The sequence below is a fragment of the Cyrtonyx montezumae genome, unplaced genomic scaffold, assembly GCF_038088225.1.
Source record: "Cyrtonyx montezumae isolate F1298 unplaced genomic scaffold, pur_monq_1.0 scaffold_3, whole genome shotgun sequence".
In the NCBI taxonomy this organism is placed as follows: domain Eukaryota; kingdom Metazoa; phylum Chordata; class Aves; order Galliformes; family Odontophoridae; genus Cyrtonyx; species Cyrtonyx montezumae.
In genome coordinates this window covers 130,911,421-130,937,602 of record NW_027072034.1, presented here as the reverse complement: position 1 = coordinate 130,937,602, position 26,182 = coordinate 130,911,421, and the positions used below count along the sequence as shown (strand labels likewise).

Genomic DNA, 26,182 nt, shown 5'->3' with positions numbered 1-26,182 from the left:
GTTTGCAAAAAAAAAATCATATTGCCATGAGAAGAAAATAACGGATGTATACAGACCACTGCAGTCTGTAAAACAGATTAAGTGTAAATATTTCAATTTTAGAAATTTGTTGTGAAACAGTATATAAAAGAGAGGCTTTTAAATACATGCAGGGACAGCCTAAAGAAGGCACCAGAGAACCTGAATAACTGAAGTGAAATACCAAGTGCCCAGCTTTGAGCACACCCTTGAGGGCCCTCATGGGGTCTGTTCATAATCCTCCCTTTGGTGACTCCTTCCCAGTTCCAGGGCCCCACATTGTTCCCTGCCCCAGCCAGGTTGCAGCAGGGCCAAGCCCCAGCACTGCACAACCCTGCCCAAGGCCACAACAAGTTGCCATTCCAGTGACAACACTGTAGCACAGGCAAGGCTGAAAATCATTTTTGTGCCTGCTACCACACCAGATTTTTAGTTACACTGGAACAAATGCCACGAGCTGAACACACGTCTCCCTCCTATGCAAAATAACAGCAGTCGGCACAACTTGGCTCTCCCCAGGCTGCCATGTACTTCCAGAGAACACTCCCACAGTACTGCATTATCCTCAGCTTCTCTCCACCCCAACGGCACCCCTGGGAGTCCAGATTTCCTAGCTGACAGCCACACTCACTGACTTGTTTGCTTTTATTAAAGCACATCTCCTCCAAATGGCAAGAATGACTCAGAGCACCTCTGCACTAACATTTTCCAGGCAAAACAGTGAAAACAATTAGCTAGAAAAAAAAAAGAGAGAAAGGCTTACTCTTTAAGTTCGCTGTAAATTGGAAGGACCGATGGATGGCACACAAATGCAAAAGCGATGGTGGGCAAAGCATACACAGTCTGTTCAGAGAGAATTTCAGAAAAAAAAGTTAAGAAAAATTAGTATTTTCCCCAGCAACAGAAAGAAATGATCCGTGTTCAACTGCCTCAGCTCCCCAGCTACCTGGACTCTTCAATGTCGAGAGCCCCTTTCAGAGAAGGCAGGAGACCTGTCAGCTGGCACATATTTAGCAAAATATGGATACAAATACTCTTCCAAGAGGAGGCCAACATCTTGACACTGGCCATCCAAGCCCAGTCCTGACTTTGTCCTCAGCACACAGCAGTGGATGCCATGTGGCTGAGGCACTGTGCCCTGGCAGGGGTCTCCCTGCCCAGCTACTGTCACTGCCAGGAGCATGCCACCATGTGTAACAGCGACGTACAGTGGACCACAGCTTCACTACCCTACCTCAGAATAGAGAGGAGTGAACTCCCATTGTGCTAAGGCTAAAGTTCTGGAGAAGAAACCCATATCCAGACTGTAAGAATTAAAGAGGAACCCAGATCTTACAAAATAAATGGATATTTCAAGGTACCAGACAGAGCCCCTTCATTTCCCAGGCTAACTAAGGGTTAGGAGGACTGTGGAGGGAGCATGCTTTTCCTTGGGGGAAGAGAGAGACCGTTATGTCACCATGAAGTGCAGAGGGCCTCTGAAGCGAACCCCACCCACAGCTCAACCAAAAATCTGAGCAGGTTTCAGTGGTCAGCATCTGGCCAAGCTTTATAAATGATCTCAGAGCTCAGGCAATTCCATTCTCCCCAAGAAACTAGTATGAGCTGAGATCACATGAAAAATGTCCTCCTGTTAGGATAAAAGGAGTTGATCTCTACAAGCAACTCCCCCTGGTGCTACGAGGTTTTCCTATGTTGGCCACAGGACACCTATCACCACAGAAGCCATTCTGGGGCTGCCCAGTGAGGTAGGATTCAGAAAACACACTGGCTGCTGTCTAGTGGGGGCCCTTCTACACCCTGGCCTGTGCTGCCTTCCCTGCCTCACTTCCAGGGTACTACCGTGGAATCTTCTCCCCGGAGATACACAGAATCCATTTGGACATGATCCTGGGCACTCTGCTCTGGGTGTCCCAGCTGGAGCAGATGGACCTAGAGGTCCTGCCAGCCTCAAAATGGATCTCCTTTCATGTACCAAAGTTGCTAAAGTGATTAGCAAACTGTTTGCCTTGAGAGCAAATCTCTACAGCTCAGGTCCAGTGTGCCTAATTCAGATTGACCGTTCCTTCTGATGGGCATCCATCAGCTCTGAAGTAAACACTAGCCCTTACTTCGGGAGAACAAGATTGCACTTTGCCACTGCCTGAACTGTACCTACAGCTGTGTTGCTACTGCACACCCAGTTAACTGCATCTTGGCAAGTCAGTCACGTTGGGTCTGGGCTGATAGCTGCCCCCAGCTGAATGAAAGTGCTCATGTTAACTCAGGCTGGCTTCTTGCACTGAAGCTGGTAGGATAAATTATAAAAAAAATAATAATTTTTTATGCACGTACTATGCATATGTGATCTCTACGAACGCAGAAGTGACAGCCTGAGGAGCATGCCCTACTGGATAAGGTGCCATTCAAGAAGCACTGCAAACCAGCAGAGCTGTAAGAAGAAATCCCCTTGCTCTGACAGCTACAGCCAATTGCTCTTTTGCACTCTCTTGGCACAACATTTTGTGCAGCTGTCCAGTGATCAAGGAAAGTGTCCAGCTGAAAGGCCATCCAATTTTTGCTTTCAACTGTATCCTTTTTCCTCATCTTGTTCATCATACAGCTATAGAAACACATTCCCTGTCACAAAGAGGTGGTATCCCTGTCACAGAAAGGTGGTTTGTGTGCAGGACAGATGGATTACTTTCAGCTTTTGGATGCAGGCATGGCTTACAGTGTCTGCTGAACCACAGCCTAAGCACTCAATTGCAGCATGGAAAGTAAGAAGCAGCAGAAAGGAAAACTCTCATAAAGTAAGCATTTGTTATCCAGTGGCAGCTCAAGTCTTAGCATGCCTGCTACCAAGGCAGCTTACTCTGTCTCAGTTTCCTGAGGAACAGAGCAGCAGAGGAAGGCTGCAAGGAGCTACAGGCATCATGGTTCTTCCAAAACACTGGGCAAGGACACCTGTCATGCACTCACCATCAGAATACGTGTGGAAGCACGGAGGGCAAGCCCTAGAGGTGCTGAGCTGATTAAGGATGTGAAGTATAGGTGCATACATTATGTGAATCAAAATAAGTATAATATAAAGAAACATACCTTGGAATTTAAGGTAAAATACTTTGGCTTACACATATGCTCATGTGCTGAGCTATTTGATAGGATAGGCGATGTTATATTTAGCTCCGATTCATAACAGGTAATTTGAAACTTCTTGTAAATAACCTGGAACAAGAGCTAAGTGTTAAAAATAATAATTGAAAGCAAATTAAAATTAAAATTAAATCCAGAAATTCTGAATATCCTATCAAGTGATTAATCCAACAAAGAAAGCAAGCTGAACTTACCACTATCAGAAAAAATACCATACAACTTAATGAAAATCCACTAGTATAGCCAAGGTATCCTGAAAGAAATTAAAAAGAAAGGTTATACAAAGTATATTTTTATTAAATGCATCCTGCTTTTTAATTTTCTACTCAAAGCAGGAATTTTAATGCATTACGCATTTAATATGTTTTATAGGCTTCTGGGTGGGACAAAAGCATCTTCATTTGGTGCCTTCCACGTTGCAAGCCCCTGAGATTTCAGACAGAGCAGAGCTTTGATCCAAACAGTGTGACTTATGCTTTCCTTCCTGAAGGTCACTGCTATGACAATTTAACTAATTTCACTTCTGTGGTAATTGAAATAAACTGGAAGATGTGAAACTGCAATCAGAATGTGACCCAGGTTCCCTGTGATGCAGAAATGTGAGCTTACTACAGGTTAATTTCTCAAAGGAAAGATCCCAAAAGGAATTCAGTGCCAAAATTTGTTATATGGGTTTAAAAAATACATAGTGTACCTACTAGCACCCCTGTGGACTCAAAAACATTTGAAAAGGACTGGGCTCCTGTATTTTATTCATTCAATGGCATTTGCAACTTACCTAAGTTCTTAAGGAGACATAAAGGCAGGATGATACCAAACGTCACTGCAACAACAAGAATCCGCCCATCCACATACCATACCCTGTGTAAAACATTTAAAAAGTACCATGAACAAACCCTTTCTGGCATTCCTTACACTCAGTTGTCCTTTCAGTTACAGAATCATCTTTTGTATCCTTACACAATGCAAGGAGAGATGGGGACCATGACTGAACTTTGCAAAAGAGTACCAGAATCACTCAGCATCCAGCTCTTAAAACCTAACATTGCTCTGAATAAGATGCAGCACCAGTGTGCATTTCCACTGTTCTGGCCAATTTAGTATGGAAGCATGAGGAATGGGATTTCTATTTTCTTCTGGTTTTCTACACTACATTAGGTAACCCAGCGTAAAGGGTATTGACTATTATAGAAGAATACCATCCCTCTACTAAAGAAGCTGGAAAATGTCAAGAAGTGACACCTGGAAGAAAACTATGAATAATATTCTTCTATTGTCATATATTAGTATAGAAAATTTTAATACTATCAACAGTGCTTCAGGGGCAAAAAAAAAAAAAAAGTCCTGTGAGATGTTAATGCAAGGAAGTATATAATATCTTAAACTTGCATTGTTCCCAATACCTTCAAGTGTTACCAACACTTGTAAAATATGAGTCATAATTCTGCACTAAAATCTGTTGTGTGAAGAGCAATTGCTGATGAGTTCACCTTTCATTTTCTATCCATCCTCCTCTCCTTCCCAAAGTTTTCTTGCTTGTTATTAACTCACAGAAATATTTAAGACCTGCTGGAGTCAAGCCTAGAGAATACTTAAGAGGTTTTATAAACATTAACTTAAGCTTCCTTATGCAACACTGAATTCTAAAATCATCCAAATGAATTTAACTTACGAAAAATGTTCATCTTCTCCTATTAGAAACTTTATGGCAGAAGGCAGCTCATTTTTGACTATGAAGAGATAGCTCAGCATCGCTGGAGGAAGAAGAAAGTCACTTTAAGAAACAGATGAGATGTTTTGCGGAATAAGCACATGCTGAAGTTTTTCCAGTCTTGGCCTGTAAAGCTAGAAGATCTAGACGTGTAACTGACTATAAACTACTGATCATTCAGTAATAAAATATTTTAAAAAGGCCACATGGAAAACATTATTGAGATCAAGCATGAAAATCCTATGACATTACTAGAATAGGGAACCTGCCTAGTTAATAGGCATAAATTTATTAAGGTGTTTGTGGGGTTGTGTTTTTTAATATTCCTCATCTCCTTACCTCCAATATTCTGAAGAGATGTAGATCCAAAGACAATCATTTTCCCTGGGGTACCGAAGACCTGCTCACCAAGCTTTTCATATACCATGCAGCCTGAGTTAAAAGAACAGAAGAGAAAGGTAAAGAATACAATGGCATAAGTTACTGAAACATAACACTTGTGATTCCCTTTCTGCAACCATACCTTCCTGTTACAACTGAACAGAGAGCTCTCTTGTAATTGCTAGGGCTGAAACTTAGGGAGGAGTGTTTTCTTGCTATCTGTAAATGCTATCTTTGGCTACCAATCACTTATGAGACCAAGGCATTCCTTTAATGAGTCCATCTATACCTTTGGGGGGCATTTTAGCTCCTGGTATCCACATCCTGACCTACTAGGTTTGCAGTCTCAGTGAGAGAGAGGTTGAAAGCCTTCTCTTGACCAAATTCAGTACAACAGAGACCACAAGCTGGCAATGGCAGCCTGGCCACAACAGACACTAGACTCTAATTCTGTAATTTTGCTTGGTTTGACTAAATGACCAAAATGAAGGCAGCCACTGTTGTACAGGATGATTTACAGTCTTTAATGACCGTTTCTTGTGAATTCTAGAATGTGGTATGTTTTTGGTAAAAGCAAAGAACAGTGTAAATTGTAACAAAAATTAATTTTAAATATCTGTCAAGCTTGTGAAACTCCACTATTAATTGGATTGCACTTCTGTTAAATGTTTTTTGGTTTTTTTTCTTCTTGGCTGTGATTCAGGCTGAGAAAAAAATAAGACTGGACACGGTGAAGCTGTTGAGACTCATAAGAACAGAAAGAGAAATACTGCAGATGTTACACTGAACAGATTGTTTTAAAAATGGAGCTCATTGTTTGTTTTTCTCTACATTTCCTTATGGCTGACATTTCTTCTTTGAAGCTCATATAAACAACAAGATTGACCTTAAATGTAGTGTTGTGTCTGTGATCCAGCAGCACAGAAAACAGGGCTTAGATTCTGGGAACTAACGGGGCAAAAGAGTTCACAATCAGGCCTACACACCTAATGTAATAGGCAGTTGCTGCCATTGTACACACCGTAATAGTAACTCATCTGCATCCAAATTACATACTAAATATATCCGTGCTCTTATGTACAGATAATTTTAAAAATCTGGCTTTAGTGATTGTTACTCAAGGAAAGACTCTCTTGGATTAAGAACACACACACAGTCATTTAACCCTGTAGATAATTCCTAATTTCTGTGTTTAGAAATACATTTTGCAACTGCATCTCTTTATAGTGATGGTCTCCTTTGGCGTGACACAAATTATTTTTAATTCTGGGCTCCTGACCCAAAATCTGGTAGGACTTTCTACTGTGTTTTACAAAGCATTTGGCTTTATTCTGAGCACTTTTCACCTCTTCTTCTTTACAATTCCATTGAAATGGTACAATAAAATCCTAGATTACCTGATTCCTTTGAACACACCAACAGGAGATGAATTGAATAAATAGACAGCAATGTCACAGAAACCAAAAGCAGCCTACAAAAGAATGAAAGATAAAGCTTACTGTAAGAACAGAGCTCTAACATCGCAATATTTTACGTGTTTGGTCATACTCCCATTGATGCCAAAATATTTTTTATAATCCTCTGAGAATGCAAAAAGCTTTATAAACAAAAGTGATTTACATGCTTTTTGCAGTTCTAATAGACTACAGAGGAGGTATGAAGCCTTGTATGCAGAGGAATTCAACCAAGTAAAACTTAGTAGAACTATGTCCTACTATTTAGTTATACCCTCCCAAGCTGAAGGAATGGTGATGTCTCAACATGTAAGAATTAGGATTTAATCAGAGCAGGGATGAGCCACATATGTTCCTCACCGCACAGTGTAAAGCTTTTTTTAATTTTTTTTTCTGGAAGCAAAGCAAAAATTTCAGAGGGAAGTCCTCTATTTAAGGACTTCCACGCCAAGTGTAAGCATCTTCCCCCAAGACACATGCAACGTGCTACCAAAGGTAACCTCCCACTGCCCCAGGAGTGGGGAGAGGAGGAAGGCTAACACTGCACAGAGCTGTCTAGCTCTGGCCAGCTCCCGATGTGCAAATGGAACCTGGACATGAACTCAACTCACTCAATGAAGAAGGTGGTCTCAAGCTTCAATTCTGACCCTATGCTCACAATGAGAAATCCTGAGAGTTGAGTACTCTGGGCTTTAGGTGTTGGGCATTAAGACAGCTGAGCCTGTGCCTGACCCTTCACCTTCATGGCCTGGACTGCCTTTTCTTGGGTGTAAAAGCAGAAACCAAAGGCTTGTGCTTCATCCAGGGAGGGACAGGTATTTCCTCCCTGGATTTTGACTTCGCATGTAAAAGAATTGCAGGAAGTAATGATCAAACTGTTTGTGTAGAGAACTTGCTGGCACAAATGATAATTAGTCAGTGCTGGGGGGTAAATACATACAAACACTTTAGTTCATTGCTCTACATCTTTTAGCCAAACATTACGTGTGTCTTCCCCTCCGACACTGACACATTAAGGCCTGGTGATGTTTTCATGATGTGTGTGAAGAGCATTCAGACAATCTGCTGGCGATTCCTCTTTTTGTTATGACAGCTACCCTTGGGACACCAAAGAAAACAAGCCTAAAATGTAAAAGAAAACTGTCTACTTAGTGCCACAGATAGACAGTAACACATCTCTTTCATTGGCACACATAGAACAGAACAAGCCTCCTCCCTCCCCTTTTTTCTTATTTTGGACTATAAATGCCTTTGTGTCAAATAATGACCCACTGGTTTCTTGGAGCCAGAGGAGGGGGGGAGAAATGCTGAGATGGTAGGAAGAACTGCTCTTTTGCCAGGAGAGAATGACTGTTCACAATAACACACCACTTTTTGTACAGGCCAGAGGGTATTTCTCCTTGGGGAGGTTAAGGGAAAGGAGACTGCACTGGCTGCTCCATTTTTAAAGATGTGCTAAGCTCTCCTGCTGCCCTGCTTCCCCTGTCCATGTGGAGACATGGTGCTCACAGCTGCCATGGCCGGGCTAACACTCCCAGTCCCAAGTGGCTCTGGCTGCATGGGCCAGCATCAAGGCTATTTTAATATTAAAAGCTCCTGTTTTTCAGGCACTGAGCTCATGGAGCCTTTGCAGTGGTAAAAATAACACTCTTGAGCAGCCAGGTATTTATCTGATCTGTTGTCCTTAGATCCCCGTAGGACTAATACAGAGAAGCTTGTCATTTTCATTAACACTGCATGGAGAACTTGTTTGTGTCAGGACGCTCATGCCAGAAACACCCCTTGGAAGGGAATGAGAATGTCCATACCACTCATCCTGTGCAAATTCAAAACAGAAGCGGGGAAGCTCACACTGCCGTCTCAATGCTTATTATTTTGCCTAATTTTAAAGTAGTGCTGGCAGCTATGCAAGCAACCAGCACATGAAAAAGTCACCTCCTTCCAACAAATCCAGAATAAACAGCTTAGGGCAGGAGACTGATACAGGGCTATGAAGAACAGACTGTTCCTATGACACCACTGCTGTCTGCCAACAGCTGCATTACCAAAGCAGCTGAAAACGGGTACTGTCCCCAGACCCCTGTGGATGCATGGTTAGAACAATGAGGATCATGCAGTCCCCTCTTCACTCTCTGAACCCATCAGGGATCAGATGCGATGGAGTATGAAGAGCAGGGTCATGGCACTGTGTGGCCACAGCCCAGTGACTGCCTCCAGCCAACGTGAGCAGAGGTGCCTGTAGGGAGCAGTGTGAAGCTCCAGTTGTCACTTCAAACCACACCTCATCCAACAAGCCGTGTGTCTTAGAATAGCTTATCAGCTCCTTTGCAGAGCCAGGCTAAAGCCAGGCTGAAGGCACCTTGTGCTTGATGGCCTGTATGTCTGCAACGTGATCTGTCACTCTGCTACTGGGACAAGGATGAAACCACATGGAGGGTGAGCTACCTGTGGGTGCTCCTGCCATTCCCAGCTGGCTGGGCCCAAATGAAGCTCCCCAACTTTCTGTGCCATATTTCTGCAGTACAAAGTTTTTTTCCTCCCTTTTTCATACAAGAAAGGATGTTCTTCTCTGATCTAAGTTGCCATTGTTAACAATATCAGGATAAAGTTTGACTTTCTCAGCTGTTTTGCCCAGAAAGCATGACACTTCACTGCATCAATCAGTTTTGCAAATGGCATGTGAGAGCACTTATCTCCACATTTCTTTTCTACAAGAATATAGGATCTGAACTGACCTTCTTCACACTGCAGAAGCACAAAGGTTGTGAGAGTGGAAACCAGTTTTGTCTGTTTTACTAGCCCTGAAAATGCAGCTGTAATTTTTCCTCCTCTGCTTTCTACTGTTCGGAGATGGCATGGGCCAGTACTGGCAGGCAGACAACCTGGGCAAGGCAAACCTGGAAACTTTCTAGAATTCCGCTGTTCAAGAGCAATGAATGTAAGTGCTTTCTCGTGTGCAAAAAGCAAATGATTTTTTGCCAAGATTTTATCCTTTATCACTTGTAAAGAAGAAACAGCTCTAAGATATACTTGGAATAGCAAGCAGAAATATATGTTTGTTGAAAAAACACACTGAATGAGAATATGATCAAAACTGTAAAAGTAATGGTCTAGCTTTAACTATGAGACCATTGTATTTTTACCATACATATATATCAAGCATTTCAATTTTCAGGCATAACTACAGATAGCACATTTGAATGATCTGTCTCCAAGCTTCAAAAGCAAAATCTCCGCTAGACTGGTCAGCTAGGTTCTGCTAGCTTCCTTATCTTTCATCTCAGCAGGCTGATCCATCTCCAAGCCTACACATATCATAAAACTATCAACAACAATTATCCACTCCTAAACACAATCCAACTCTTAAGAGAGTAGTGCTGTTATCTGCTGTACAAAACTACCAAACATTTGGCTTTGGCAGATTTTGTGCAGTTAGGTGGCTCACATCTGAACACTCATTACTCGAACCAAGATGAACTCAGTCTCCCCACAGGTTGTTAGAAGTTTCTCCACTGTTTATACCACTGGCCTGATCTTGAAAGAAACTGCCTTTCTACATCCTCAAGAGCAAATGCATTTCACTTAAACTCCCACAGAAAAAAAAACAAACCCACACCTGTTCACTGAGAGAGAGAGAGGAGAATGTACTTACAGAAATATAAATCACTTGGGGGTGAAATTGAAGATGCATATGGTGCCCTCTTAAGAAGTAGATTTAGATAGTACTGCTCTTGTGCTGACACTATTAGCTCAGAAGACACAACTAGGCTGAGCTTTCTTTGGTTACAAGAGTTCTTGCAAACCTCTGTCTCCACTCTCAGAGGTGTGCTTATCAGAACATGGAGGAGAATCACAGAGAGCTTAGTATCACATGTTGTTTAAAATCAGCAAAACTGAAGTAAACTCAGTCCCTCTGCGTAAGAAAAATCTAAATTTGAGTCCTGCTACTTTATTGCCTAGCTTAGTTGCAACACAATAATGAGGCTTTGTACATTCTTAATGTAAGTGGATTAATTCCTCGGATTATTCCCAGATTTTACCCAACCACTGCAAACTACTCTAGCAGCATGGCTGCAGCTACACTGGCACGAAATCCTCGAGCAGATGGCTGTACATACCACTTTGGCCATTCATTCTGCTGTGTGCAGAGCTCACATTATAATTTTTCCAACAAAACTAAGAAATGTTAAGTTCTAGATTTTTCGGTTCTGACATTTAAGAAATGACACCTCTGTAGAGTGATCTGTAAACTTAATAACCATGTTGAGCAGTGCTCAAATACTGTAAATTATTGTGTTTCTTCCCTCAATGAACATTTATTACTGGAATCTGCACACAATTCCTTAGTGATTTCTTAACAATCACTTTTCACAATGAAATGCCTCATGCTGCAAACCAAAATAACACAGTATTCTGTGTCTTATTCATTCATTGGCACTGTTTCATTTTTAAACTATAAAATTCTGTTTTATGAAATGCCACTTTTTTTTTTTTTGTAAAGTACCTCAGCTTTTTTTTATACTCAAATCTTGGCTATATTTATGTTGGCTTTTAAGGACTCTCACATAAGAAACTGAAGAAACTGTAGGAGTGAGATGAAAATATTATATCCAACATTTAAAAAAATATAAATATTCCTTTTTCTTGCCTACGAAATTAGATATTGCATCACGCCTTGCTGTAAGCTGTAGAGATTCTGTGACACAAGTAAGAAGTACTGTCACACTGCAAGTATTACTACTGAATAAATTTGCTATTTTCAATGTATGTGCAATTCATAAACCATAGGAAAAGTTCCTGGCTAGGCTCAGGTCAGTAGTCAATTAAATGGTTTTTTTTCCACCATTTTGTCTGAAAAAAATAAATGTCTGAAAAATGTAGCTAATGTTTTTAGGCTTGAAAGCTGCAGATGAGTATTTGAATCCATTTTTAGAGAGTGAAACAGCTGACCCATCCAGCAGTACCCTGAAATCCAAGCTACTTATAACAGGTTGAAAAATAACATCACATTTCCAATGGACCAGAAATCACTCTGCTCACTCACAGTGCAGAGATCAGCTCCTCAACACATTCACACTTACAAAAAAAGGAGGATTCCTGTGTTGGCCAATGCGAATGCGAGGCCTAAAATGCCACTGCCCATGATGGCGTTGCTGAGGTTGAAGACGGACATTCCCAAAGAAGTTGTACCTGGAATCTGGAGAAACAAAAATTTGTGTGTCAGCAGGAATTTGGATCAGAGCACAGGAATGATACTACACTCCAACCTGCAGGCTATGTGACAATCAGATAGAAGCAGTTATTGCTGTGGGAACACTGTGAGGTTTGAAAGTGAAAAAAGGCTGCCACTCTTTTTCACACATATTCTGATTTCTGTCGTAAAGATTTTGTAAACTCACATCAGCAGCATGGGCAATATACAACTCATACTTACAGGATGAACTTTATAATCAATCTCTTGTCACGCCTATGGGACATCTTAGCTCTGAGAGTGATGCATTATAAGGCCATGAGGAACAGCCATGCCCCCTGCCCAGCATGGGCCAGAGGACTTCCCTTGCCTGAGCCAAAAATGCTTTTTGTGTTTTCTGGATTTAAGTTACAAATGCCTGCACTCAGCACTTTTGAGGACCATGTCTAAGGGGTCACCACACGTGATGGACAGTTCATTCTGAAAACCTACAAAAATACTTACGTATTCATCACATTTCTTCTTTTCCAAGTGGCTGTTTGTGAGACTTCTCCTGCTTTCTCGGTCCGAAATAAACTTGCTGAAAGAAGTCAGAGGATTTATTTACAGCAAAGAGCCATTAGAAAATGCAAACAAGCTAATTCCATGAGGGGCATGTGATTACAAAATACACAATGTATACATGCTGTACACATGAAAAGGTCAAGCTCATAGCTGTTAAAGGAGACCAATTATGCCTTCCTGATGCCAGCACAGACTGGGTGTCAGTAAAGGTATCAATAGATCAGAATATGTGCATAGGGAGTGGTATTTTAGAAGATCTAAAGGGCACTGACAAGTTGCTGAGTACAAGCCCTCTGCTGCTGTGGGATTGATGTGGTTGGAGTCAAGAGGAAGATGAGGTGCTGCAGGCAGCAGTGCTGCCAAGGCCATCCTGAATCAGGCTGCGTGCTCTGTGGGTGTGCCTCATGTTGGGGCTGCTGTATGGTCACCAAAAAGCCTTTCAAAAGTCAGTACCAACTTCACCATACTGCAAAATCAAACATCTCTGTGCAAGGGAACATGAGCTGAATGACTTTCCTCCTCTACAGCTTTACTTGCTCTCTATCCCTAATACACACAGTCACCAGAGCAAGATTTGCCTCTTGCCTTTGTGTCAGTATCCCAGGGATTTACGACACTTCTGATTAGGGTAAGCTGTTAGTTTCTCCCTGGTCTGCTCTTCAGCAAACAATTTTACTTTGTATGAAGCATTCTTTCAGCTATTCATCTTCCAAAGGTTTATGCACAATTAAGTCCCTGGCATCTCTGCTAATTTACAGATGGTTCTCTGGCACTGCTTACTGCAGCCATCGTTTGTAACACACACCTACCTACCCAGTGGCTGTCACCAAGCTTCCTTTTTGCTGTAGGCAGATTAAGGTGGCTCTTCTTAAAGCAAGCAGTGAGCTGAACACAAAGACCAGCCCTAATGGTCCTTTCCCACAGCTGGGAACATCTCCTGGCCAAGGACTCACCAGTCCGTCTCAGACCGTGCAATTATTGCTGGCTTTGTGGTAACTTTGATTCCTACCAATCAATCTGCTTCAATTTGCCCTGTATAAATATAAACCAACCATAGGCTTCTCCTTTATTTTTAAACGGTTAACTTCAGAAACTAATTTGCTGCAAAACAGATACCGAGCCAGGCTCTAAAGCCCTAAAGCAGTTGGAATATATATGGCTGATCCTCCCTCAGTGCTTTGAGGGGTTAAAGACAATCACTGCTAAGGTGAACTGATCCAAAATTAACCTTCTGAATCTCATCAGGAAGGCACTTCACTCTGATGGAACAAAATCTCAACCCGATCTTCTGTAGATTCAGAGTATATGGTGGGTTTTTTTTTTCCATGTCTGTTCAAAGCTGAGCGCAGGCAGCTGAGCATGAGCAGTCTGACAAAGACATTCCAGCTCCCTCTTGAAACACCCTGCAGGCAATTTGTACAGGCAGGAGTGCAGAGAGAAGTTTTGTCTCTTTTGTGTTTTGAGCGTTGCTGGGAACATCTGTGGGCTTTGACTTCTTCTGTCAACCATGGAGATAATGTGCCATTTCAGATTTTGTCACTGAGGGAGAAGTTAGCTGGTTCACTCCCCCTGCTCCTGCTCAGCCCCTCACGTTCAGTCTGCTCAATAATCATCACAAAAATAACAAATCTGTAGATACTGTCATTACCACCACCTGGCATTAAAGATCAATGAAAATTGTTGTTAAAGAGCTAGTACATGACAAAGACAACATCCAAGAGATATTCCAAAGTACTTTCTTTGGAGTTAGACACGTTAAAATCCTCTCATCTCCTATGACAAGGTGTGTTCCTTATCCACTCCACATTTACCATGTTGCACTGCACACTTTCCTCTGTGTCTGCTCTATGCAATCAGAAAAAATTGAAAAATTGTTGCAAAATCAGAAACAGAAACGCAGCCACTGTGACCTTTTGTGAGAGGCATAGCATTGCCCAGCTTGCACAGGGCCACCAGCCAGGGCTGTGGGATGGCCACCTGCCTGTCTGTGGCTACATGTGCTGGTACAGGCAATGGAACTGGCAGGCCCAGGCAGGAAGGTTGCCTTGGGACCATGCTCAGTAGGTGGTATGGATGCACTGTGAGACACACCATGCTTGTCACAAATGGAATTCACTGCTGAACTCAAGGAAAGGGAAAGGGAAGGAGAAAGGAAAGGAGGAGAAAGGAAAGGAGGAGAAAGGAAAGGAGGAGAAAGGAAAGGAGGAGAAAGGAAAGGAGGAGAAAGGAAAGGAGGAGAAAGGAAAGGAGGAGAAAGGAAAGGAGGAGAAAGGAAAGGAGGGAGAAGGTAGTCAAATGGATTCAAGTGAAAGAAGTTTTCCCAATATATGCTTATTTTCAATACACATTTCACTTCTTTTTTTTTTTTCTTTAATCTAATTTCAGGATTTTTTTAATACAACAGTATATTGTTGACCTTTATAAAATGGATTTGAATGAAGCAATACAACTGTTTTATGAGGGTCCTCCCAGCCCACAGAAGGACTGGAGCCAGAGACAGGTCCTGCAAAAATGCACAGTGAGGCAGCCCATGTCTCCAGATCCTTGTGGCCCCTGACAAGCATGAAATCCATTTGGGCTGTTTGTTGTCTTTATTTTGAATGCTCGACTCATCACTGACAGTCATAACGTGTTCCTTTATGTTTCTGCTTTCCTGGTGTGCTTCCCACATCACAGTCAAGCATGAACAGTTTATGCAAAACTTTTCAGATGGATTTATAAAATATCCTGGTCAAAAGATGACCTGCTTACCCTTGTGATGCATGAAGCCTCGCGGTTGGCTTGGAAAGAATTCTGTAATCCAATTATTTTTCTGCCTTGATTTAGTGAAAAGCAGAAACTCAATCTTATTGATAAAGTGGTTTTAAAAGGACCGTACTTAACCACAGTCTCCAAATTTAATTTATTAAAGGACTTAAATGAGGAATGTTTGATAAAGGTGATATCCTGGAGCTAACCATTTTGGCTAAGCAGAGTTAAAACCATTTAGCCATCTCAGATACGTTTAAACATAATTAACTTAAACAGATATTTGACAATGCCTTAAACATTTGTTAGGGAAAGCTCATTCTGCCAAGATGACAGAACTCTATCCTCAGGCGATTTCTTAAACGGAGCTGCAGCTTCAGCGATGGCAAAGATTTGCAGGGCAAGCAGGAACAAGAAATGCAGAAGAAAGCTCGCTCTGGCTTACACTATGAAACTTTAACAAGATCTGGGTATAGCTACCAGCAGCCTTGTCAAACAAACAAGGAGTGATCATAACTTACCTGTAGCTGCAGACTAGGACAAGCATCCAGCCAGCAGCTTCCTGACAGTGTCACCACAGGTACAGATCCAAGCCTGCTCAACAGCTTAGCAGATCTGTCCTGCTATCATAGGGTAGGTCATCTAAGCACTGATTTATGTCATGTTCAGCGATGGTAAAGAGGTGTAACCAAGATAAATCATTTAAAGATGGCAAATCCATATCTAAATTTGATGTAAATTCCTTTGTAACTACTTCAGAAAATATTTAACATTTGCACATAAAGAAAAAACACCTCCCAATAGGGCTCCTCCCAGATAATATCCCATTCCTGCATATACAAACGCACATTCAGGCCCAGAAAATGCCAGAAATCTAAAGGGAACTAGAGAATTCTTTCCTAAGATCAGGAATTATTTGGGGTTTAAATCAGACCTGGAATCAGCTTCTTACTGCTGCATTGTCCCCAAAAGACCCTTAAAAATGCTGCTCTACATTCTGCTTGAAAAATTATTCACTGGTTAAAAAACGAAAAAGGTTAAAAACAAAGTACAGTGTGTGGAATCAAACAAGCTGAAACAACTACAAAAATAAGTCAGTTGAAAATTACAGATCTAATCTAAAGCACAAGTGAAATCAACAAAAAAAAGTTCCACTGATTTTGGTGTACTTGGGCATTTCACAAGGCTTTACACCATGTGTCAGACGGCACAAAATATGAATGTCCATACACCCCTTATCCTCATATTCCACAGACTGGGTGTTTTCTCACATAGCTATGGGATTTCCTTCAGGGAGTGGAAAACGATGGAATACATTCACGTGCTTGAAGAGCCAGAGCAGGACTCAGGAATTCGGTCTCAGTTCTGACACTTTCCTCACCCAGTTTTTATTTCAACACAGTCCTGCTCAGATGCCACCATGCTCACACCACAGCTCCACAAAACACGCAGTGAGCACTGCAGGTTACACACACGCAGCATGTTCCCTGCTCAGCCTCTGTAAGTGCTCACTGAAAGATGATGGGCTAACAGGGCTTTTCCCCTGACAATTACCAGATGAGCTCAGGAGGCACAGCCACCTCTCCTCCTGTTGAAGACATAAATCCTCAGCAGGCCCCAGGAAACACCTCTACCACTGTCAGCTCCTGAGCTCCAAAGAAGCCAGCAGCAAAGCCAGCAGGTTCATACAGGAACGGTTTTGAGTTTTGTTTTGACAAAGTCATATTAAAAAAAAAAAAAAAAGCTAAACAAAACAGCAACAACAAAAAAGAAAACAACAAACAAACAAACAAACCAGAAGTGGTTTGCATTTTGCCCTGGCATCCTTCAAAGTGGTTGCATCAGAAAATTACTGATCAGCCCTAATCTCCACTGGTACAGACACACTATGGTCACACTGCAGCAGGAGCAGCTGGTGGCCACCCACACCTTTCCCAGCTGAGCTGGCTGTAGCACCAGCCCCTGCCCCTGGGGTGCAGAGCTTTGACAGGAAGTTTGGTCAAAAAGCAGCTTCTTGCTTTGCAGCTTGCAAAACCCAGCTGGTGCATGGCAATAGACCCATGCTGCACACAGTGGAGTTTAGCACCTGTGGGATGATGGTGCCTGGCAGCGAGGCCTGGAAGACACACCACCATGCAGCATTAGTCTCTTCTGTAAGCTACTATACTACAGGAAAAGTAATTGGCCAGTTTTTACTAAAGCTGACAAAAAGCTGCATTCCCTATCTGGATACAAGTTAGGTGCAGGTCTCTGAGCAGCTCCTCACCCTCTGTGCCCTGGGGTGAAGTGGCTGCTGCCTCTCGTCATCCTCCCCAAGTCTGAGCAGTGCCAGCTGCAAATCCCCACCAGCCTGGGGATGTGGACGTGGCCAGGCAGGTTTCAGCTGTCATCAAAAGGTCAACAAAGCAATTTGTTCCCAATTATTCTATTGATCTAACTGTATTTATTATTATTGCTTCTTTGCTGTATGCAAGTAGATGTTTCAGAATGTTGGGCTTTTTTGCTACATTATATCTTCGTGCATTTTATTAGACTAATTTGAAAGATTTGAAACGATGAATAAATTGTGGCTCTCTTTTCTTTATCTGCTGTTGCAGCCTATGCCCAACAGATGTCACATATGAAATTCAAATTACGTCTTCAAATGGAGCATGACTTGGTAATGAATAATTCAAAACTTATACTGAAAATTAGAATGCTGTTTTTAAACAGTGTGTTTCTTAGCACAGGCAGTGTCAATGGAAAAATACTCACCTATTTATCTGGCCATTTTCCACCTCTGTGAAATCATTTGAATCGTTGCTGATGTTATCATCTTCAGGGATAGTCATATTCTGTAACTCAGTCAGTTCTAATCCAGCTTTGAACTGCATCCTGGGTGTGGAACTGTACGTATCCAAGTGTTTCTTGAAATGTTAGTGTTTGGTTGTAATCTGGAGGGAAAATGGCAGCCACAGTATCAGCAACCTAGGTAAAACAAGAAAAAAGCCCAAGATATACACACCAATGGTAGGTAATGTCACCAGAAGAACACGGTGACACTTGGACATAAGGGACCATCCTCACCACCCTATCTGATACTGTTAGAAACACTTCAGGTTTTAACACAGAAGTCATACAGACCAATAGAGACGTTTCATACTCCTTAATGAGATCAACTCCACCAGCCTTACAGATTTACCCAGTCCCACAACTGACTGCAGGAGATGGTGCCTGTAGTTTGAAACTAGGGAGCAAACCTACCATCCTTGATTCAGAAGAGACTTAATGACTTACAAGTTAAGGAATAAAAATTATTTGCTTGCCTAAGTCCTGTTTAGTTATTCAGTGTTCATCTTCAGTACATTCTCCATGTTGCTCTTTACTTAAAAATATAAAATACCTCAAGTCCATGCTGCTGCTAAGTGGAGGAACAGTGAGGCAGAGTTTTCGCGGCACTCTGTTCTACTGATGTCTGTACTCAAGGCATTTGAGTATCTTAGGTTTTTTTTTTTGTAAAGAAGAGGTACAGAGGCCGCTCTGTGTACGGCTGCACTTATTCTAAGCAAGGACAAAACCAGACAAAAATAAATCCCTAAGAACACATCTCATGTGAGAAATGAATAACAGACATCTTGTGTCAAGTAGTTATTACTTATCGACCAGGAGGCCTCTCCGCTGTTAGATGCCAAGAAAGGCACCAAAAGCCATTTGGATAGGGCTGCTATGGCATGTTTCCTTGTTAGAAATGCAAATCAGCTGAAGGCCAACCTTTTCTGGAGCCTGACCACTCCCCAGCTGAACAACAGTGCCCAGGTGATGAAGAGGCACCAGAACATTATTCAGAAATCAACTTCCATAGCACAGTCATTTCGTTCCCATTTTGTGAACGAACGTTCTGCTGCATCACCAAGCAATGATCTGCAATTCCTCTTGGGGTACCTGGTGAATGCCCACACACCACATTTATTTGGGGATATTTCCTCAAATTAGCAGAGCCGCCTCAAAGACACCAAGCTACTCTAACACAGCCAGAGAAGCAGCGGTGTCCCCAGGCTGTGACACCGGCCTGCTCCAAATAAGTTCACAGGGCTCAATAGTCCTGATTTACACTGCATGCCCCCACGCAGAGGGGAGCTTTGCAAGGAAGCCTTTTTCCCTTTAAGTTTCTGAGAAAAGTACTTTCATCTTCAATCTTCAAAAAACTTCCTCATGTGTCCTGGCTGTGGCAGAGGCACAGGCTGCGTGCTGGTGGTGGAGTGGGGCCCACCCGGGCTATGGGAGCAGCTCACGGCCAGCTGTGGAGGCACAGGAAGGGCACAGGGCTGCTGGGGGAGTACTATGTGCAGGGACCCTGACCAGGCCCTCCTCAGCTCTCCTGCACAGGAGATGCAGAGCACAGGCAAGGTTTTACAAGGGTGGTGGTGTGACGCAAAATGGATGCCAGCTGCAGACAAACGGCTGCAAACCAGTGAACAAGGGATGGCTCTGATGGTGACATTCTGGAGCAGTCTTCCCAGGGGCATAAAGTAGTCTACTTATTTTGGAAGGGAAGCGTGATCTTTTTATAAAAGGATAAAGCCACAGGAGGCAGCAGCTGTGAGGTAGCAAGGAGTGAGCATGCTGAATCCTGAGGCTTCTTGTGACCATGAGTTCCTAAAATAAACATGTGCACCTTAATAGAAGTGCCAATGTGTACCAAGATCTCTATCTGGCATTTTAAAGCCATGCAGAGGCTCATCTAAAATTCAAACAGTGCAACTTTCCCTTTGGGGGCTCTTTTGCATCTCTGTCCCCCAGGAGGATTTTCCCAATCACACTGCTTCTGCTTAATAAATTCTATGCTGAGTGTGTGCAAAAATAGGGGCTGAAATTCACCCTTTTGTGAGGTAAACAGCATGCTCAAGAGTGGGCTTCATGTCTCACCAGCGTGCAGCTCCCGCTTCCCCTTCATGCTGCCACACAGCTGCTACGCTGAGAGCCGGACCTACAGGAGAGTGTCTGGCTGATTTATCTGCAAGGAATCTTTGCAGTGCAAAAGCGGTGAGTTCTTTGTTTGTTTGTTTTAACTAAAGCTCAGACTCTACCAAAAAAAAGGTTGAATGAAGATGCTGGTGCAACTGACGCCAGCTGACCCACCAGCAACAACTTCAGCAGATTCCAGATTTCAGACAGATGAGTGGCTCCTGCAACAGCATGACAGCATCTTGGAGACTGTACCGGGTTCTTGTTAGGTTAAGTGGTTTACTAAAGCAAAACAGAACCCTGAAACTAAAAACACTGTGGAGTGAAATAATACATTGCACTTCCAAGTATGAGAAAACCTGATCTCAGTGCCAAAACATGAGGGCAGCAAAGAGAGAAATGTGGGGCTGAGGCCTGAAACTTTGACTGTCACAGCAGGAACTCATTCCAAGGCTTTGGCAAAGGATAACTACCTTGTCCTTAGCACCTTCATCTGTAAAGCTGGGCTGACAATAGTGACAAAAGCATTCAGTGATGAGAAAGGGCTATATGTGTGATGCCCAGAAAAAAAAATAAATCCAAATGAAGTTCAAAGATTTTGCAAAGATAGCTTTCTTTAAGATACACACAGCACAAGCCCTTCCACAGAGCTAGCCACTCCCCAAAGGCCTGGATACAGGTGGTCACATGCAGTTCACCCCCAAATTGTCCATTGATGTTGCAGGTTATGGAAGTGACAAATGGCACACAGGTTCTCAACAACACCCACAGTACCTAGGCGTAGAGTTCCCAGCTTTACATCCTTCACGCTGCATGCAGGCTCTGCAAAAGTACGGGGAAAGGAAGCCAGAGGTTTCTCTGGTGTAGGTGCCATTGATGTGGGAAGGAAAAGAATAAATGCTTCACCTCAGGGTAGTTATTGTATGTTGATTCTGAGCTGGAAGATATTTGTATTTACTTAAAACCTTTTTGTTCAAGCAACATGATAAGGTAAATTCAGATAAAAATGCTATGTTGGCAAAAATTCCTAGACTGAACTTGATTATTTATTGCCTTTTAATGTGAATTAGAAATAATCTGACATGCAACTGTAGCAATTCCACTGCACTTTGCTACTCAGCCCATCTTTAAACCTTATAAACAGAGAAGCTCCAGATCCCTGCAGTCAAACATCTCTTTAGACACACACAGACTAAATCAGGAAGGAAAAAAAAATAGAATTTTGCCCTTACTTCAAACTTCCCCACTCACATGGGCAAATAGTTCTTGAAGCATGAATTGCCTCAAGAGAAAACCAGGAAAGGGCTAAAGACACTTCTAAAGGAACCTCAAACATCTGTGTTTGGTAGTTGATCCAGGCCTCCGGTGTAGTAGAAAAAGCCCTGCACTGGCCTAGGAGCTTGGCTTTCTCTTTAGACATCCCATGACATGTCTTGCATATCCCACAGTGGATAATTTATTCCCTGCATGCTCCTTGTAGAATATGGGAAAGATTACAACTGGTCACAGACTTCAGAAGGAGGACTGTAAGATGACACAAGAAGATAAAACGAGCTTATTTTTCTCAAGGATATGGAGACCTTCACAAGCCATTAAAACACATTCCAAGAGCTGGACTCTTTTTTCTCTGTTGCCTTCTGAAACATCAAAAGAAAAATAAAAAGCGCTCTGCAACTCCTCTCTTCTGGACTGTCAAAAGTTCCACACTGGCAGTAATGGGCTCAAAAAGTTTGTATTTGAAAACATATGTTAATACAGACAATCTAACTTTATTTCTTCTGGCTCAAGCATGAATCTTTTCTAGGCAGTACCTGGAAGAGGCATAATACAAGAAAAGCACTTCTAGAAACACGTCAGAAACAGCATTTCTAAGAGTAACATCACTCCTGATGGTAACGGTGATGGCATAACTCAAGGTATATTTTTCATACCCTGTGAATGACATAATTCAAGAAGTGCCATCTTAAAATGTGAGGCTGCCTAAAAGCTGATCCGGTATGTGACAGGGTGTGGAGTGGGGATGGACACCATTATGCCCATCTTGGGGTGTGCTTTTCCTCATGTCAACTTGCACACTCACAACGTGCTCCATACACAGTGCATTTCCTGCAGTCTTTGGAATGGCAAATATCCAAGACACACTAAGCAATTCTAACTATGGAATTCAAGACAATTTACTTAAAAGAAATATGACTCAACTTTCTCCTGAGAAGGAGTTTTGTTAAGAAATCTCCCTCTTGGTGGGTTAGGAGGAATCAGAATGCAGCATCTGAGTTTTGCACATGCTGTTTTGTTCTTGCAAAGCCTGAGATATGATACATCTTTGCTAGCACTTTTGAAAGTTCTTTCAAAGAACTGCAACATTACCAGTTAAGACTCCATGAGTATAGATAATGAAATGCCCAGCCTGAAACACTGCTTGTGGACTATTCACTTAGATGACAGAAAGCAATAATAGGTTTTAGACAGTATCACGTTGAAAAACCAGGAAGCCTTTCTGCTAGAGACACCTGACATCTGGAACATCAAGTTCCCATTTTACTCCTAACCTACAGGAAGGACAAAATTGAGAGATGAGAGGAGCGTCACCGAGATAACAAAGAGCCTGGAAATAAATTAAAGACTGACTCACATCCAGTGAGCAAACATCTGTGGAGCTGAAAATGTCACTGCCTCCAGCTATCCGGCACTGCCCCTCTGCAGCCCAGGGAGCTGGAGGAAGGAAGCAGGCTCATCCTGATCGATCCCTGCTTGTGGGGACCAATGAGTGCCACCAAAGTGCCAGTGTGCCCATGCCACCTGTGGCAGCACTGCCAGGAGTAAGCAATGCGGCCACATCAGCCCTTCCAGCAGCTGTGGCTGTTGGCTCAGCAGCTGCAAGCCACCACCCTTCACATACAGTCTCCTCTCTCACACAGACCCAATGCAAGAAATGGTTATAGGGTAAGATGGGGGGAGCAACCAACAAGCCAGAGAGGACTTGATGAGGAAGATGGGAAAAGGATGTGACGGGGAAGAAGTGATGTGCACATGCATTCAGTCTTCCTCAGCACTGTGACCTTGTGTTGCAGCAGGAAAGTGTTCCCCATCTCACTGCCCTTCCACACTGCATGAAGGAGGGGGGACAGTCCCAGATTAAGTCCCGACAGGCTCCTCAGTCGATCAAAGGCAGGCAAATCAGAAATCATAAAACACTCGTCTGATTCACCCAGTGATTCATTACTTTAGGCAAAACACTTAAAGATGAGCCATAAAGGAAAATGGTTTTAAGTACATTTCTGTTCTGAGCCCTTCCCAGTCAATTTAGGGAAGGCATTTGGCAGAGGAATATAGTCACATTTTTTCCTAATTATATTTCTCTGTGAAATCCTCTTAACAGGCTGGGTTTTGCTGAAGAGGTCCCAGGACGCACCACCACAAATGAACGAACTCTTGTGCTGCACAGGGGCTGTACTGTGAGTGCTGCAGGATAGGCCACAGCAAGCAATGAGAAAAAGAAGTCCACAGGGCTAAATAGCAGCTTTCATATTCCAATTTGAAGTAAACTGTGTACTACAGAAAGACACCTCTGCGTAGGTTTATATGCAACTCGCTTCTTCTTTTCCCCCCAGTTTACGTGTAATTTCTTTGCTTCAGTTTCCTTTACTGTAGGAGACTGGGAGTGATATTTAGCTGATAACCTTACACAAATATTATGAGTTAACTGGAAAAGAGCTGTAAAAAGCACTTCCAACATGAACAGGCTGCTGTTTTTCCCATGACTAGCTGCTCAGACTTCTTGGGTTGGATTAAGGTTACAGTAATAATTACATGCCAGAAAGGAAACTTCATTCAGGCTTGAAACATTTAAATTCCCCCACAACATCTCATTTACCTTCATCATATGAACTTCTAAAGCAGGAGTAATTATTCTGCTGGGTGTTAAGTTTGCTTCAATAGAAATGGAGAAAACTGAGGATAAGCCAGCAGGAACAGACAGGGTGCAGGGGGGAGAAGTATGCTACTTCTGTGTCACCTCTCTGCCCCCTGTAAAAACCAGCGTCCCCACGTGAGACAGAAAAGCAGCACTGAGACATGGGGGAGGGAGCTCACCACCAGCAGAGAGCTCCCATCCTCCCTTCTAGGTGTTAAACCCCTGTGAAAGGCAGGATATGGCCACAAGGACATGGGCCCACCATGGTCTCCAGCAAGCTGTGTGACATCCCATGGCCGGGGGTCAGGTGGGGGACAGGCAGCCTCAGAGACAGGCAGGGGATGCTGCTGCTGCAGCAGCACGCCTGGGGCAGCGTGCTCTCTGCTCTGCCTCCTCAGCCACGAGAGCCTCCTCAAGGCAAAGTCACACAGGAGTCACACAGTGCGGCAGCGAAGCTGATCCCACTGGAGTCAGTGAATTTCCACCACGCCACGGCAGCAGGCTCTGCTCAGTGGGAGTGTGGTGATGCCCGGATTTTGGACAGGTTGCTATCAGCTGACTTCAGTGCCATGTGGGAACGCAGTTATTGACGTTATGTATATCCTTCAGCAACAGACAGAACTTCCTTTCGGAGGCGTTTTAAGCTGAGCTTGTGATTTGGTGGGGAATGAAGTTGGATGGAGCAACGCTCTCTCTTTCTTCCCTTTACTTCTGGACCCAGAATATATACACTTATTTCCTCCAGAATTCGATCAACCTAAATGAGCTTTTTCTCGTGCTTGTACAGCAATGGCTGCCCACGTTGTGCAGCATTAAACCCAAGGGCAAAGCAGCACTGAGCACAGCTGGCAGCAACGGCCCCACACACACAGGGACCTGCGGTGGGCACAAAGCCACGGGGCTTTTATTTCACCCCTTCCACCGTCACCTAAACAAAGCACAGGTTTGCACGCTGCTCAGCTCCTCTTTCAGGAGGGTGAATAAACGATAGCCACAGGTTGCAGGGCAAACTCGGGGAAATAATGGGGCGCAACCCCATAGCAGCGGGGTTCTACCTGCGCCCATGCGAGCAGATGTACACACATGCACTCGCACAAGCCCCACTTTTGTCCTCGCCTCTGGCTCGTTAAAATCGAGCAGACCGCCTGCTGCACGCTCACATGTGTAATACACACGCACACACACACATATGTACACACGCCCGCACGCGGCCCGGGCCCAGCCCGCATTTTCCGAATGCCGCACGAGTTCCCCACGGCCGCGGCTGCGGGGCCGGGCCGCTCCGGAGCTCCGACGGGGGCTGCGGCACACGGAGCACGGCAGCGTTCGCAGCGATCACGTTCTGAGGCTCCTACCCCTCGAAAATTATCATTTTTTAATTTTTTTTTTCACTACTACGCTTAATTCCCCCCTTTCCCTCCGAACCCCCTTTAATATTTCGCTTTTCCTCTCGCCGCGGCTCAGCATCCCGCCGGCCCCACAGCCCCGGGGGCGGATGCCGCATGGCCGCCCCACCCCCCCGTTCCCGGCTCCCCCAGGCCGCCCCAGCCCCACGCCGCCGGGCTCCCCGCCGCCGGCCCCGCGCCTTCGTAGGGCTGGAAGCCGGGCACGGTCGGGGACAAAGCGCGGCGGGCGCCGGCGCCGAGACAAAGGCAGCGCGGGGCGCCGCGTCCCCGTCCCTGGGATTGCATCAGATGCCGCCTACCTTGCGAGGAGCAGCGGGGACCCCCCCCCCGGCGCGCGGTGCAGCCTCTCCCGGCGGCAGGCGGCTGGAAGCAGTCCGGAGGAGAATCGTACCGAGGAGAATACGATTAAAAACAGAACAACGAAAATAAAATAAAAAAAAATCAGGCCGGGGGAAATCAAACTGGAGAGGAGGACGGCGAGGGAGATGCCGCTCCTCCCGCCGCGGGTGTGTGCATGTGGAGGTGGACGGGCGGCAGGAGCGCGCAGGGCGCGCCGCCGCGCTGGACCGGGGCCGCGCCGCCAGGTGCCGGGACCGCGGAGACCCCGCGCCGCACCCCGGCCCCGCAACCCCACCCCGCAGGACGCGCACACACCGCTCCGCCGCAGCCACCACGTTTACTGACTCTTGTTGGTTGGGTTTTTTTTTGTAACAAAAA

At 44.0% G+C, this 26,182-nt stretch overlaps 1 protein-coding gene across 1 annotated transcript in view; it reads right to left on the bottom strand.

The window, feature by feature from the left end:
* Positions 1-25,900, bottom strand: part of SLC38A1 (solute carrier family 38 member 1) — a 36,271-nt gene extending 10,371 nt beyond the window's left edge. The window contains exons 1-11 of the mRNA XM_065743445.1: positions 25,765-25,900; positions 17,957-18,135; positions 12,395-12,470; positions 11,781-11,896; positions 6,643-6,716; positions 5,204-5,296; positions 4,826-4,907; positions 3,932-4,014; positions 3,348-3,406; positions 3,100-3,225; positions 782-861 (exon numbers count right to left, since the gene is read on the bottom strand). Of these exons, the coding sequence (XP_065599517.1) occupies positions 782-861; positions 3,100-3,225; positions 3,348-3,406; positions 3,932-4,014; positions 4,826-4,907; positions 5,204-5,296; positions 6,643-6,716; positions 11,781-11,896; positions 12,395-12,470; positions 17,957-18,075 (908 nt within the window). The 5' untranslated portion in view covers positions 18,076-18,135; positions 25,765-25,900. The remainder of the gene's footprint in view (positions 1-781; positions 862-3,099; positions 3,226-3,347; positions 3,407-3,931; positions 4,015-4,825; positions 4,908-5,203; positions 5,297-6,642; positions 6,717-11,780; positions 11,897-12,394; positions 12,471-17,956; positions 18,136-25,764) is intronic.
* Positions 25,901-26,182: the final 282 nt, after the last annotated feature.